The sequence below is a fragment of the Podarcis raffonei genome, chromosome 13 (genome assembly GCF_027172205.1).
Source record: "Podarcis raffonei isolate rPodRaf1 chromosome 13, rPodRaf1.pri, whole genome shotgun sequence".
NCBI classification, from domain to species: Eukaryota; Metazoa; Chordata; class Lepidosauria; order Squamata; family Lacertidae; genus Podarcis; species Podarcis raffonei.
The window spans coordinates 35,627,448-35,642,519 of record NC_070614.1 but is presented as its reverse complement, the minus strand read 5'-3'; the positions used below and the strand labels follow the sequence as shown (position 1 = coordinate 35,642,519).

General features: G+C 46.3%; 1 protein-coding gene across 2 annotated transcripts in view; it reads left to right on the top strand.

Annotated features, from left to right (window-relative positions):
* Positions 1-464: 464 nt before the first annotated feature.
* ATP2A1 (ATPase sarcoplasmic/endoplasmic reticulum Ca2+ transporting 1) overlaps positions 465-15,072 on the top strand; it is a 31,729-nt gene continuing 17,121 nt past the window's right edge. The window contains exons 1-7 of one of the 2 annotated variants that reach the window (XM_053361090.1): positions 465-832; positions 2,185-2,202; positions 3,345-3,427; positions 6,248-6,352; positions 6,827-6,965; positions 13,756-13,836; positions 14,413-14,498. In XM_053361090.1, coding sequence (XP_053217065.1) covers positions 715-832; positions 2,185-2,202; positions 3,345-3,427; positions 6,248-6,352; positions 6,827-6,965; positions 13,756-13,836; positions 14,413-14,498 — 630 coding nt within the window. In that variant the 5' untranslated portion in view covers positions 465-714. The remainder of the gene's footprint in view (positions 833-2,184; positions 2,203-3,344; positions 3,428-6,247; positions 6,353-6,826; positions 6,966-13,755; positions 13,837-14,412; positions 14,499-15,072) is intronic. The other variant, XM_053361091.1, reaches the window with a different exon arrangement.

Below are 15,072 nucleotides of genomic sequence, written 5' to 3'. Positions count from 1 at the left end.
GTATACGTGTTTTTATACACGTACAGGGATAAGCATGTTTGAGTAATTATATAACATTTAATTCTGCGCAAATGAAGAAGACGCGGCAAGCAGATTGATCTAATAGCATATATGGGAGCGAGGGTAACCCAGTCCTCTGTGTGTCTTCATTATAGACGACAAGTGACAGAAATAAACCCTAAATCTGCTAGAGGCAGGAGGGGGAGGCTAGGGTGAGATCTCTTGCAAGGAACAGGCGAACATTTGAGTGACACATGGGTCTGTGGACACCCGGCCTCCTCTCCCCTACTCTCCCCCCCACCCCCGCCAAGCCAAGCCAACCACCCTCCTGGCTTCTCCCTCTCAAGTCAGCAAAAAATACCTTCTCTCCGCAGAAGGCCATATGTGAGTTGGTGGCTGAGGTGATGTCAGCACCAGTCACCCAATGGGGGCCCACCGACAATGTCCGGGGATCTGGGCCCCGGTCTGCCTCATAAGGACGTGTGCCAGCCTCCGAGCTCGGTGAAGGCTTCTGTGCGAGGACGGGTCGTGTGGGCTTTCCCTCCATCGTTGGATACCGTGTGCCAAGGACCATGGTCTGTTGAGAAGGAGAAGGAACTCAAAAGGGGGCACGAGTGACCGCACAAGTCAGGGGGGTCGAAGAAGCAGGCCGAGCCGACAGGAAGAGAGGAGCACCTTTTCACACAGCAACGGGGCAGCTGTGGTTGGGCAACGATGGAAAACGCCCACGCCAAAACAGGGGAGGAGTGCTTGGCTTACTTTGGAGTGAATGAGAATTCAGGCCTCTCTCCCGAGCAGGTGAAGAAGCACCTGGAGAAATACGGATACAATGGTGAGTGGCTGCCTGAGTTATTGGTACCCACACGTCAAGGTGCCAGGATGCAGAGAAGGGCAGAGGGAGGGAGGGAGATGCATGGAAGGATGCAGCTGAAAGGATGGCCACCTAAATACGGATATGAGAACCAAAGGAAAGCCAAGGATGATCGGGCAAGAGATGGAGAGGTGGATGGATGCAGAGCCATGGCTTCTAGACAAAAAGGGCGGATGCACACACAGAGAGGAGGTGGAATGGTGGGGTTTCAGTACATGCCAAATAAGAATTGTTACATAGGCATAGGAAGGGAAGGAAGAGCCCGATTAAGTAGGCAATGGAAGGTGAACAGGGATGGAGGCAAAAGCAAAGGAGAAGAGCACTGAAGATTATTAGGATGGGGGGAGGTAGCCAGGCTGGGGACAGGGCAGCTGCTGCTTTGCTAAGAATAACCCAGTAATTCCCTTTGGTATGAAACAGATATTAAAATTGCTGGTGGGCAACTTGTAGGAGCAGCCGGGAGGTTGCCTTGGGGGGGGGGTTGATATTCCACAGCCGCTAAGGGACAGGCTGGCTGGATGCAGGGTAACTGGGGAGGGGGTGATGTCCTTGGGGAACATGAGTTTAGCAGTTAAGTGAAATGGTAGTGGTTTATTGGGAAGGGTGTCAATAAGAAGAGGGGAGGCTTGTTTGTTTGTTTGTTTTTGCAGGGGGTAGTAGTAGCCTGCTGAAGATGCAGACAGTTAAGCAACAAGGACAATGTATTCCTCCCTGTTTCCCCGTGCATGATATCCTCTAGCATCCAAGTCTTAACTTTTAGGGAAGGGAATTGAGGGGGGGGGGTTACAGGACACAAGTACATGGCACAGATATGATAAGGTGGGGTTGCTGTGAGTGTGTACCTATTTCACTATGTTGTGTTATGCACATGAGTATGCAACTGGCTGCAACTCCTTGTGGAGTCCTGCTAACAAGGGGCACCTCACACCCAACTTAATTCTGCGGCAGCAGCTCTGGCCCAATGGTTTCTTTCAAAACTATAGCCCATAACCTTAATTTTGGTAGAAGGCCCCTTTGCTGTCTGTAGCTGAGACCCCTGTCCACCTCACAATTAACCTGTGTCTGCCTCACAATCAGTTCTATAATCCTAAGCATGACCCCATGGCTTGTTTCTAACTGTTCAGTTCTGATCTGCGATATTAACCTTCAACTCCATGTGAGAAGCCAGCCTCATTAACTTAACCACAGAGCCTTTCTTCTCTGTCTCCACCTTTGCCTGACAATCCAGTCCACAAAGTCATAATAAAACACAACCCTAACCCGCTTCTCTCTCTCTCTTTCTCTCTCTCTCCCTCTCTCTCTCAACCCCACAGAACTCCCAGCTGAAGAAGGTGAGTCCCTAATACTGGTGTGGAAAGGTGTTGGGAAGTGTTAGGACATAGGAAGCCCCAGTCTACCCTGATCTTACCTGGCTCAAATTCTCTCTGCTGACTTTGTAAAGCAGCAATTACAGCTGCCAGGTCTCTATTTTTGGATTTAAGTTTTAAACCTTTAGCCATCTTTCCAGTTTTCCAACGCAAGGACTAAAATGTCAAGATGGGGAACTATAATCAATGGGGCTTTTTTTTGCTTGCCCTGAAAGGTTTACCTATTCTCTTCAGCTTACCCTTCCCATCAAATTTCAGCCTGAGGCACCAAGCACAAACAAGTTCATCCCCTAAACAGCTACTAGGCCTCACCCGTATCCCACCAGGCTCCATCGACAATCTGCCAGGCACCCGCTTAGCTTCCAGGCTCCATTCACAGGCTTCTTCTTGCCCAAGCCTATGGCACCTGGCTATCCTACCAGACATACCATACACTTGCCTTAAGAAAAGAGGGTTGGGTATACACCAGCCTTTGAGGTGTTGCTGAGCCAGCAATGTGAGTTGTGGGGCCACTTATAAGAAAAGAGGTGATTTCTTCCTTTCACTTATGGGAAAGGGGTGAACATTGCTCTGGAGGGAGAAAAATCAACTTGGAGGAGGCAATCTGGAGAGAAACGGCAGAGATGTTAAGCACCAACCACCACTTCTTAGCCCCAAGTTCCCTTTCTGAAGTGGCTTGTTCTCTGTCAGGCTTTTGTTCATGCGTAGTTAGACCCTCAGGGGGTATCCACACTTCCTGCTCAGTTGGAACAAATGGCAATTCAGTATTTTCTGGATTGACATTTGCTCCGATTTAGCGCTAAAGAGTGGCTTTTCCCTTGGAATGGAGTGGGGCAAAGGGAAAACTGATTGGATCTGTACTTTCTATGCATGGCACAAGTGGAAATGTGGATGAGCCCTCGGGAAAAGAGCACCTGGGGGGCTTATAGCTCACCTAGACCTCCCTGACTAGGCTTTGCTCGAAGCCTATCATAGAGAATCCATCTTTCATGGCAAACGTATGTCATTTCAGGTGCCCTCCCCAATCCCTTTCTAGCTAACTGCCCTCAGAAACTGGAATTTTTGTGCCCTCTGATCCTTTAACACCTCCCTTTCTTGCTTGTCAGGCAAAACCATTTGGGAGCTGGTGGTGGAACAATTTGAAGACTTGCTTGTCAGAATCCTACTACTCGCAGCTTGCATCTCCTTTGTAAGTGACTGTGGCCTTGTGGGTGAGGAAATTTGGGTTACTCAGAGAAGGGCCTTTGAAATACAGCCAGCATTGGGAAGGAGAGGCGAGCGGTTTTGGGGGCACATGGAGGGAAAGTGTCAAAAGGAGACACATCCTAGGCAAGAGATGAACCGGTTTTCTTTAGAGTCAATGGCTGATGTGTACCAATGCCCGTAGTTGGTGTGCTGAGAAGCTTTGCTCTTCAGTGATCTGCCATATTGATAAGCTGCATCATCAATCACTGGAAGCATTCACTGGGACCTAATATGACTCAAGGCTCAGTTTTGGAACATATTCTATGGTATGGCACACGGTATGTGTGAAGTAATGTTAAAGAAACATCTGAACATCTGGAGAGTTTATCTTTCCTCACCACTATTTAAATGTAAAGTGTTTCCAGATGTACACATCCAAGTCACGGCACTGTAGGGTACCCCCCCTCCAGCTCAAGCCAAACTGCCCTCTCTGACTGCACAATGTTTAGACAGGTTGCATTGTGCACTGGTTCGATAGACGGTCTTCCCTTCATGCTTAGGGGTTAGAGATATACTAGTTTCCAGCCAATCGGGGCTGTGCATGGCCAGCTTCTGCTATGAATCCGTAGAACCAATTTCCCCTGAACTCATCCCAAGAGAGTAGATTGTAGAGAAGGTTGTCTAGGCAAAAATGTAGTGATTGTGCTTTTACAGCAGGTGTATCTCTCAAATTATATACTTCTGTATCCACTCAAATTAGTAAATAAACTAAAACTGGCAACAGGGCATGGGGATAACTTGGCCTTTAGGCTCCTGTATGTAGAAAATGAGTTCCCTCACATTAATGGGAGAGCTCGCCAACCAGCTCCAAAACCTCTTTGCCAACTGCCCTGCTTCCACTCCCACCATAACTATAAAATGGAAGCGACAGAAATGGACGCTTCCCTCCCCTCATCTTGCCTCTCCACAACTTGCCTCGCTGCCCGGTTCCTTGACACTTGAGATGCAGCCACCTTGGGCCGTGATACTAATTTCTGGAAGAGCACATGGCCTGGCTCAGCACCAAGAGGTCGCTGTAAAGGTCACCGTTAACGGCCTAGTTCTCAGGTAGCCTGAGCCCCTTCACCTCACTGCTCCTCAGAAAACCTAGGATACCTGGCATCTTCTTGACCAAGGAGAAGAAGGCATTTGTGACCAGGCTTGCTGTGATCCAGCAACTAATAATTCTCTCATTCCCTCTCTCATGCAAATCACCAATTAGTGTGCTGTATTACAGGGATTCTGGAGAGAGACAACAGTATCTTGTATAGACTCTGGTGAACCTATAGAAGCTACAGTCTCCCAAGTGTTGCTGGACTCCAGCTGCCATCAGACCCGGCCAGCCAACATGGCCAAAGAATCTTTGCTATGCTTGTACATGGCAAGCTGGAGAGAGAACAAGTTGTGATATTTTCCTATCTCTTAGGTTTATCCACACTTCCTCATCCCTCTGCTTCCCCCCACCCCCGGGGAAAACTGCTCTTTAGCACTCAGTCAATCATAGCAAACGGCAAAATGAACTTGACATTTGATTCTCTGATTTAGCACTAAATAGCAGGTTTTTCCTGGGAAAGGAGCAGAACAAGGGACGAAAACACTTGGACCACCTGGGTCAAGCAGAAAACTGCCTGGACCTGTGCTTTCTAGGCACGGGACAAGCAGAAGTGTGTATGAGCCCTTACATACTCACCCCTCTTTCAGATGAAGGATCCCAGGTCTAGTCTTTATTTCCTTTTCTGCAGCTTGACTTTAAGTTTTTACCCTGCAGGAAACTTAATTAAGCATTAAGCACGCAAGCCAACCTAGGAACATTTGGATACTTGGCAATTTGCATTTCAGACAACTTGGTTTCCAGTACTGTGGTTATTTCAAGAATAAACATAGTAAAAGGTGGGCTCCTTTTGTATTGCAAATATTTGGAACTGGAAACAAACAGAAAAAAGCAACCTGTTGTTTACGGAGCAAGTTTGTTTTCTGCTACTCCAGAGGGCAGGACCTGAACCAATGGATTCAGATGACAAGAAACGAGATTCTGGCTAAACCAAGGGATTGGATTAGATGACCCTGGGAATCCCTTCCAGCACTACATTTCTGCGATTTCATTTATTCTTTGGTAATCTTAAATATGGAGATTCCAAAACTGGCTGGGAGATTTTAACTCAATTTACAATAGCATGCTGATTGAATATCGCCCCTCTGACAACTGTTGTCTCCATGGTGTATCTAGGACACAAGAGGAGCAGATGGGTTGCATCCCACACTACCCTTGCAAGTGTGCAAACCCTAATACCCATGTTGTGTTTACGTAACAAACACACACGGAGAGAGAAAGAGAGCAGCTCCCTCCAGCAGGGGGCGGCATAGAGCTGGGTCAGACTGGAACATTTCATTTGCACTTGGGAAACGTGTTTTCTTCACATCTTGAAGCTGTGCATACAGTTGCACACTTGCAGCTGCCCACACAATTACACAACATCCATAGGCTTGCACACACACACAGACAAGCAGGAGCCCTTTGCACCGGAGTTCTCGGGTTTCATGGGATCAACTTACACGCTTCATCTTGTACACATGCAAAGTGCAGGCAGAGTTCAGCTGTCTCAAGATTCCAAATGTCAAGAGGAATCAAAAGGCAAATGCGATCCCAGAAGGATAAGGGAGGGGAGGGCGAAGGATGAGCCAGGATTCCTAACCGTGGAAATGAGTGAGAGCTATGCCTGCGCAAGATGGAGGCTGAAGGTCCCGCTCCCCCAGTTCTAAGCATGTGCCTCTCTTTTTTTGGCAGGTGCTGGCCTGGTTTGAGGAAGGCGAGGAGACTGTCACAGCTTTCGTGGAACCATTTGTCATCTTGCTGATCCTGATCGCCAACGCCATTGTTGGAGTATGGCAGGTAAACAAACCAACAACCATGCAGAATCAGCATTTGCATAGTGCCTCAAAGGGCTTCGCACACATAATTACCAGTGGCTCGGTCAGTATTGTTTTCACTGTACTGAAAGAGTGGGCTGGGGCCATAGCTCCCAGCTTCCCTGGCCTTTCACCATGCCGACTAGGGCTGATGGGAGACCCAACAACATCTATGGAGAGCCACAGCTTCCCCTGCTGTACTGCAAAGCCTAAGGAGAGAATGGGAAAGCTACAAGCAGGAAGTGGGGCAAAGGACCCACAAGGACTTAGGAAGCAGGATAAAGCAACACATTTTTTAAAAATTATTATTACCCACCAAAGCAGCCCAAACTGCTGTGTTTCTGCTTCTTTTATTGCTTTTTGGGTAGCCCAGTCATTTGGTGTGTGGTTGTGAGTGTCAAAGCATTGCCTCCAGAGAGGATATTAACTATGGCTGTTGTGTCTCTTCTACTTTCAGGAGAGGAATGCTGAGAACGCCATTGAGGCTCTAAAAGAGTATGAGCCTGAGATGGGCAAGGTGTATCGGTCTGACAGGAAGTCTGTACAGAGAATAAAGGCCAGGGAGATGGTTCCTGGTGACATCGCAGAGGTGGCAGGTAAGTCCCGGACCGAGGCAAGGAATGAAAGTGATTGCTTCAGGGTGAAGCAGACTAGACATAGAGTAAAGAGACTTTGGGACAGCATGGGTATCTTTCACAGCCTTTAAGGTCACACCCATGCCATATATTTGAAGCACATTTCCAGAGAATTCTGGGAAATGTAATAAGCCGCCCCCACAGAGCTATAATCCCCAGTGCTCTTAACAAACTATAGTTCCCAGGATTCTTTGTGGGGAAGACATAAGCTTTAAATGTATGCTGCGAGTGTCACTTAAATCCCTTAGTCACAGTGGTGCATACAGCACAAGCTCTCCAACTTAAAAGACAAACTTCGTTGGGGTGGGATTAAAAATGGCCGCATTCACAAAAAGAGAGGTCAAAGCAGCCTTAGCTGTTCCTGTAAAGGACATCTAGGAGAGCACACCTTGCTTCTCTATGCTTCATACCCTCTTTATGGACTGGAGTATTTTCCCCACAAGTAGGCTCATGGGTAATGAAGTCAGAGGGAGACATCCCAGCTTCCTAGAGTGGATGTAGTCTTCTCTATGGTGGCCAAAGGCACCTTGGGAAGGAGATGACGAGCTCTTCTCTGTAAGCATCCACATGAGCAAACAGTTCTGGATTAGGGACAGGCAATCCCTTGTAAAGAGAAGTCTCAGTGCCCCCACATCTCCACTGCTAGACTTAAAAGTTACAAATGGTTTATTAAACTGAAGCGACGGTTGGTGTGAATGTTGTACGTACACGTTGTACAGTTTGGACTCTCTGTATCAGCCAGAATAGTGATGAACTTAGAGAGTGACAATTAGATTAAACATTTGGGGTGTGATGTTTAGCCTTGGGCAGAGGGTAACTTTCTTCTAATAGGTGCAGGATCACTTTAGGTAGCATGGCAAGAAATGACTTCCTACAGCTGAAATAAGTGAAGGTGAAGAGGCTTCAGCCCCAGGAGAGAAAATTAAAGTGAGATGTCAGGATTGGGCATGTGCCTAGGGAAGGTATCAAGGGTCAGACACCCTCTCCCTAGTTTTGGGTTTATAAAATCAATTGGGTAAATGTCAACAAGGCCTGGATTAGGGCAAATCATAGACACAAGTTCTGAGTTTCAAGATGTGAAGTTTCTTTTTTCAGTGTCCATATTTGGATTCTTATAGTTGGGAAATTCTCCTGTGCCATTTTGAGTTCTTCCTGTCATATTCTGTTGCAGCAAACATCAGGCGGTCTTTCATAATGACCACTTGCAAACACTGATTTCTCCTTCTGTTCCCTTCCTATTTCCATATTTTGGGTGGGGGCTACTTCTATCAATCTCCCACTTCAGTGATCTCTTGTACCAGGCAGAAAATCCCCAACCCAGTGTCTCCTCACCCCAGTTGTGTGGTGCTGGTTTGGAGCGGCCATTACCCAGAATCCAAAGGGGAGTGTTGCCCGTTCCCTGTGGGGTCAGATAATGCCCTCCTCCAACCCCGAGCCCTCAGGGAGCACTGGAGATGCTGCTTCAGCAAAGTCTTTGTGGCTCACCCTCACCCCTCACCCCACCTGCCACTCGCCCCATCATGCCTATCCCTCCATCATGTAGCTTGTTTACTCCTTGGGCTTGGCCTGTCTTGACCCTGGAGTGGAGGCAGAGGGGATGTTTTGGGAACAGACAGTCCCCACGGTGGGTGCAGCCTGGAGGTGGAGCAGTGAAAACAGAGACCTGAGGAATCCCCTTCAGCTGCACTTACTGGGCAACAGCTGTCCCCAAAGCTGGGCCAGCCGCCAAGCTGTCCCCTCCCTTTGGTCCGCATTAATTTAATTCAAAGATCATTTACTCACACAGGGCCAGTTGCACAACTGTCTCCAAAATATAAAGGGCACCCACACACAAACACATACACTTGCTGTAATCCTTCACTGGGTGGTTGGGACAGGCTCCCCCAGAATTTGCCCCCCCCCTGCATTGCGCTGTATGTGTGATACGCTTCTTGAAGCCCGTCCCCCCAGGTTTGTGCTGCCTCTTTCTCTCTCTACCCACAGTAGGGGAGGGTGGCCATTAGTCTTTACAGAGGATGGTCTTCTGTTTGAAGAAGTCTTCTGTTTAGAGAACCTTGGAAGTTGCCCATCCACAGTTAGTACACCTGGATAGCAGGCTGAGCACAGGTCATTTGCTCATAGACTCCCCTGCTATGGAGAGTTGTGTTGTATATCTGTTTAAATTATAGCAGTGTGAAGTGTTTCGTCTAGACACAAATTAGCATATGCAAATATTGTGCAGCAGTGGCCACTTTTGTCCTTTCTTGTGTGTTTGTGTGTGATGCTTTTTTTGGCAGTATGCAAATGGCCACCCTAAATATGAGGCCTCATTCTTCCTTACTGGGCATTTTTGTGTCTTTTTAAAGGGACGGCTTTGTAAATTTGGGTCCTCTTTGAGGCAATGCGAAGGAGGATAAAGCCCCTCTTAGATATAGATAAAATTATAAGGGTTACATAGATATAAAATAAAACAACAAATATTATTTATATAAACACACACCTAACAAAGCATTTTCCATTGAAACCAGAAGTCATTCAAAATAAATTCTTAAAAGTTCTGACAAATGCTTCCTTCTGTTTGGGAAATAGGGGCCGAAGTCTGTCTCTAATACTTCTTAATTTGTCGCCGCCTGTCCTCAATTTATTACTTATTTTATTAGATTTATTTATTAAATGCTTTCCTTCTTACAATTTATCATCAATACTAAATTGAGAAATACAGCATTAATATGACCACCTTCCCTGTCGTTTATCTATAGCATAGGATTTTCAGGTAAACTACTTCTGAACATGGAGGCTCTCTTCTTAGCTATGACTATTTTATCCTCCATGGTTTTACCCGCCCCCTTTTAAAAGCCACGTGATTTGGGCCACGGCCAGATGCAAAGGAAGAGGGCGAGGCTCTTGTGTCTTCTTAAGAGTTCCATAGAAGTGGGAATTCCAGCCAGTGCAACTTCTCTCATTCCTTTCACGATATGCTCCCAGCTGGCAAAAGTCCCATTCAAGCCCTGCCTTCCTTTGCACCTGGCCACGTCACAATATTTCAGCGGGAAGGAATTCCACAGAGTTAATATTATACTTTGGAAAAGAGAAGCCAGGGGCTGCCTTGTGCTCCAGAGGGATTTAAGGAAGAGATAATTCCGAGAAGGGATCTCTGCACTGCTTTGTGCCAACCTTCGCAAGCTCGCCTGATTTATTTATATGTATATTTTAAACACTGCTGGCTGAGCAGTTTTAGCATCACCTTTGGGGATGCAGAAATCCGTGGTCTCCTGCCACCACTCTCTCTCCCAGCCTGGCCTGGCCTGAAGTCCTCCTCCTCCTCCCTGTCAGGGCACCCGTGACCTCTCCATCTCCTTGAAGGAGAGAAGGCAACGGGGCAGTGGATGGTGCCCAGCAACCGGCTTCACCTTGTATGGACAGTGGCAGGCAGCTGGTGATGCCTGGGGAATGTGATGAGGCAGGCAAGGAGGGAGCGAGAGAGACACTTAATGCGCTTGTGGAAAAGCGAGCTGGGGTGCATGGGGACATCTAGGGTTACCGTGCCTTGTCAGGTGGAGGAAGGAGGCAGGCGGAGGGGAAAGCCTCTGCGGGTGCTGCCTCTGGGGTATTGCTAGGGCAAAAAGCTCGTCCCCATCTGCTCCGGCCTGCACTCTTTGGTCTTGAGGGCACCTACAATATATCCTCATCGCCACCATCGAACAATTCCCCCGGGGTGGCTTTGGGTCTTGTTTTTCAGAGGTCAGTCCTCCATTTGAAAGCCTGTCAAGTCTGATTTCAGTATAAAGAACCATCAGAACAGGAGAGGCCTGGGCAATCTAGACAGCAAGGAAGCTGAGCATGCAGGCACCCTGGTCATTGGGAGACAGTCTTCCCCACTTTGTATGCATTTCTATTTAAATGATATTAATGCATCTATACATATAAAGTAGCACACACACATTTTAACTCAATCCATGTTCTCTTCTGCTCTTTTGCCCTATTTTTGGGAGGCAGTGGCCACCCTCAAGTCTCCCCAAACCAGGCATTTATGAGGGTACCCCCTTCCTACAATATTCCCCTGTTTAGGCTGCGATAAACCCATTTTACTAGGGCATACTCCCAAGCAAACATGGTTTGGATTGCTCTGTTAGGCTCCTTGGCTGTGTATGCATCATACATTTAAAGTGCATTCACCCCCCCACTCCAAAAATAATCCTGGGAAATGTAGTTTGTTAAGGGTGCTCTGCTAGGGGTAAACTATAGTCCCCAAGATTCTTTGCAAGGAGGGTATGCTTTAAGTGTGCTTTGAATGTGCAGTATGTATGCAGCCCTTATGCAGTATAACCGAGTGCCAGGTAACTTGACAGAAGATCATATAAACCACTTTAGAATGGCATATGGTTATATGTTACCTCATAAATAACTTGGTCATGGGAGAACTTGGAGGGGGCCGGGGAGAAGGGGGGGGAGAGAGATGTTTGGGATAGGGACGCAGCCTTGTCCATGTGGTAGAGGTGGCAAGTGATTTGTTTTAATCTGAGGCACAGAGAAGAGGCAAATGCTCAGTGGGTGTGATGAACATAGGGAGAACTCTTCATTGTGGCTCATCTAGATTACAGGATCAGAATACAGCACAGCCAAATAACAATGTATTTCAGTGTACTGGTTTTGAGTAGACATATTATTTCCTCCTCCTCCTCCTCCTCCTCCTCCTCCTCCTCCTCCTCTTCTTCTTCTTCTTCTTCTTCTTCATGGATACTGTAAATGGGCTCTGATTCTAACCAGTTCACTGGAATCGACTGCATTTGCTTTTGCCACTTGTGTTGTTGTTCAAAGACAGGTTTCCTAGAGAACGTCAAAAGTCAGGGTTGGCCACAGCAGCCTTCTCTGACCTAGTGCCTTCCAGATGTCTTGAACCCAAACTCCTTTCAACCCCAGCCAGCCGTGATGCCTGGCACTGATGGGAGTTATAGCCCAAAATGTCTAGAAGACATCAGTTTGGCGAAGGCTGAGTTAGAGTGCTAGGCAAGGACTCAGCCATGGAGCTCCCTGGGTGTCCTTGCACTGGTCAACATCTCTCTGTCCAAGCAAATTCACAGGGTTGCTATGGGGGTAAAATGATTGAGGGGAGAACCAATTATGCTTCTCTGCGCTTCTTGGGGGAATGGCAGGGTAAATATGTAATGACAAACTGCATGTAATACTAAATTAGTTAATGCAGGGAAAGCGTGGGTGGTTCCCCAGCCAGCATAACCAATGGTCAGGGATGATGGGAATTGTAGTCCAACAATAACTGGAGGGCACCATGTTGGCTACCCTCTGAGTTAATGGGTGGAACAATCCAAAATCAATATGAAGACATGCCGGGGTGTGTGTGTGTGTGTGTGTGTGTAAAATAAAATGTCATACAAAAATGAACCCTGTTGCCTTAACCTAAATAAATGCAAACTGCACCAGATTTTGTTTATGTAAACTGTGGACTTTGAAATGTGGAAGTTTACACTCGAATTTGCGCAAACATTTCCAAAAATATTTTGTAGATTAAAAAATTGTAGCTTGGAAGGGTTTGTAGCACTTTGAAAGTTGCTTATGTCCTGCCATCTCCTCTGGTTTTTGTGTGAACTAGGCCTGACTTTAACTGCAGACGGACTATGGTTTTTAAGAGAGCCGGAACTAGCAGAGGATTCACTTTCCAAGGGTTTACACCAGGGGAAATATTGGGTTGTTTTTGTTTATATTATATGTTTTCTGTTTTTTTATATTGTGATTTTATGCTGTGAACTGCCCTGAGATCTACGTATAAATGGTGTTATACAAATAAAATAAATAAATAAATAATGATAATACACAGATATTTGCCTATCTGTGTTAAATCTATTGAAAACAGCTGTTACAGGTTTCTGAAACAATAGAAAACCCATTTACTGGAGTTAAAACTGGGAGGAGTACAATGAACAGGAATCAATTTATTTCGGTCCCTGACCAGAGTGCAAACATATACAACAACAGAGAGCATACAGATATAAATAGACTAAAATTAAGCTGATACACGATAAGTAATTCAGATATAAAACACCTAAAACAGTTAAAACCGTAACTGCTAATTTAAAACATATTAAGACATTGGCCATTAGATTCATTCAGAGCTTGTCGCAGGAGTACAGTACCTCCTGAGCAGTGATCCTTCATTGAAACCATTTTCTTTTTTTGGGGGGGGGACCCTCTCTGTCTAATCCAAGTCAGTATTGGTCTGTTTTCTTTTTGCCCATTTTGGTGACCCTGACTGGCCGTGCCTTCAGTGTCTACTATCCTCTACTGCCCTCCAGTGGCTAGCCACCCCCCTGGTTTTCTGACGTACCCTCATTTTCCTCTCTGCACTCTCTTCACAGGGCTCTTGAGGCCCACCTCTTCTTACCCTTCTCTGGCCCTTCTTACTGCAGGCATATTTGGCCAGAGATTCATGCAGAGACAGAATGAGCGGCCTCCTCTGTGGGATGCATCATTTGGCCTCCCATTGTTCACTTTATTTCTTGAGGCACTCTAGCAGTTTCCTTATGGCACAATATAGTCGTGTGTTCTACCCTCACAGTCTAGGATTTATTTTTTATTTCTTTATGTTAAATTTTTACCCTTGCTTTTTTCCCTTCAGTGAAGATGTTCAGAGCAGCTAACAGTTAAAAAGAAATAAATGAACAATTATCTATCGGTGACTAGAACTCATAAATCTTTTCTTTCTTTCTTTCTTTCTTTCTTTCTTTCTTTCTTTCTTTCTTTCTCTTTCCCTCTCCAGTCGGTGACAAAGTCCCGGCTGATATTCGCATCATTTCCATCAAATCCACCACTCTGCGTGTGGACCAGTCCATTCTGACAGGTATGGTAGATGCTGCTGTCAGTGTTCATAATCGTATTATTATTACTGATATTACCGTTTCTTTAGCTTTCTCCCTCCCTGCTTTCCTTTTCCTCATGGGCCTGTTTATTTTAATTGTTTACCTTCTGGGCAGAATTTTCTCATGGCTAATTTTACGTCTCACTTGTGTGAAAAGCAACTAATATAATATAAATATAATATAATAACATATTGTAAAATGCCTTGTTAGGCACTTCAGAAGTAGCGAGAATGTAGTTTAAAATCTCAACAAGCAAGAGAAGACCTGGGAAAATAGACATGTCTTGAGGCTCAGTGAGTGGGTCGGTGGGACTACAGAGAAATATTTGCAGGGGGTAGTGAGCTCCATGGAAAGAAAGCAGTGGGTAAGATAAAATTCAGTGGAAAAGGAGTTGAGGAAGGGTTAAGCTCTCCTTCCTGTCTGGCGTTTACCCACTGAAAAGTGCATGTGTGTGTCTTCCCCATGGGACATGTGTTTATGCAATACGTCTTGCCTGTACCCACTTAGTCCACCATGGTCCCTCCTTGACAATTTAACTGTTTCTTGACCCCAACCAGGCGAGTCTGTTTCCGTGATCAAACACACTGACCCCGTCCCAGATCCCCGTGCTGTGAACCAGGACAAGAAGAACATGCTGTTCTCTGTGAGTGTGACTGACAGGGCTGATGACCTAACCTTGCCCACACACAGGTCCAATGTCAATGTTTTGGGGGGACTCATGGGCACCACTGAAATACATCTCCCCAATAATGTGTCGTGGGGAGTGGGGTGTAGGTGTGGGTGTGATGTGACATCACTGTATTTGCATTTCCCGCCCTCTCAAGCAGCAGCCAATGAAACAGAGCTGGTAAGGCTAATGCAGTGAGATTACATCACACCCTTTACATCTATAGGTCGCTGGAGAAAATCAGAGAGAAGGCAAGAGTAGATGCCTGTGGCTTTCATATGTCTCCCTAGTAATGGCAGGGTCATAATATCATATCCCCCACTGCCTCAAGCAGCAGCCAGTAAGAAAAAGTGGAAATGTTAATATGATTGCATGCCATGCTCACCCCACCCCCAGGAGACAAGGCACAACCAAAGTGACCTGCAATCTTGCAAGCAGAGTAATTATGCATATTAAGTACCTTTGCATATACTTGCCTAATTTAAATAAATTTATTTTGCTTCTGTTACTCACTGGGAGCAGAAAAAAGGAGTTACACAGTGCACGGGAG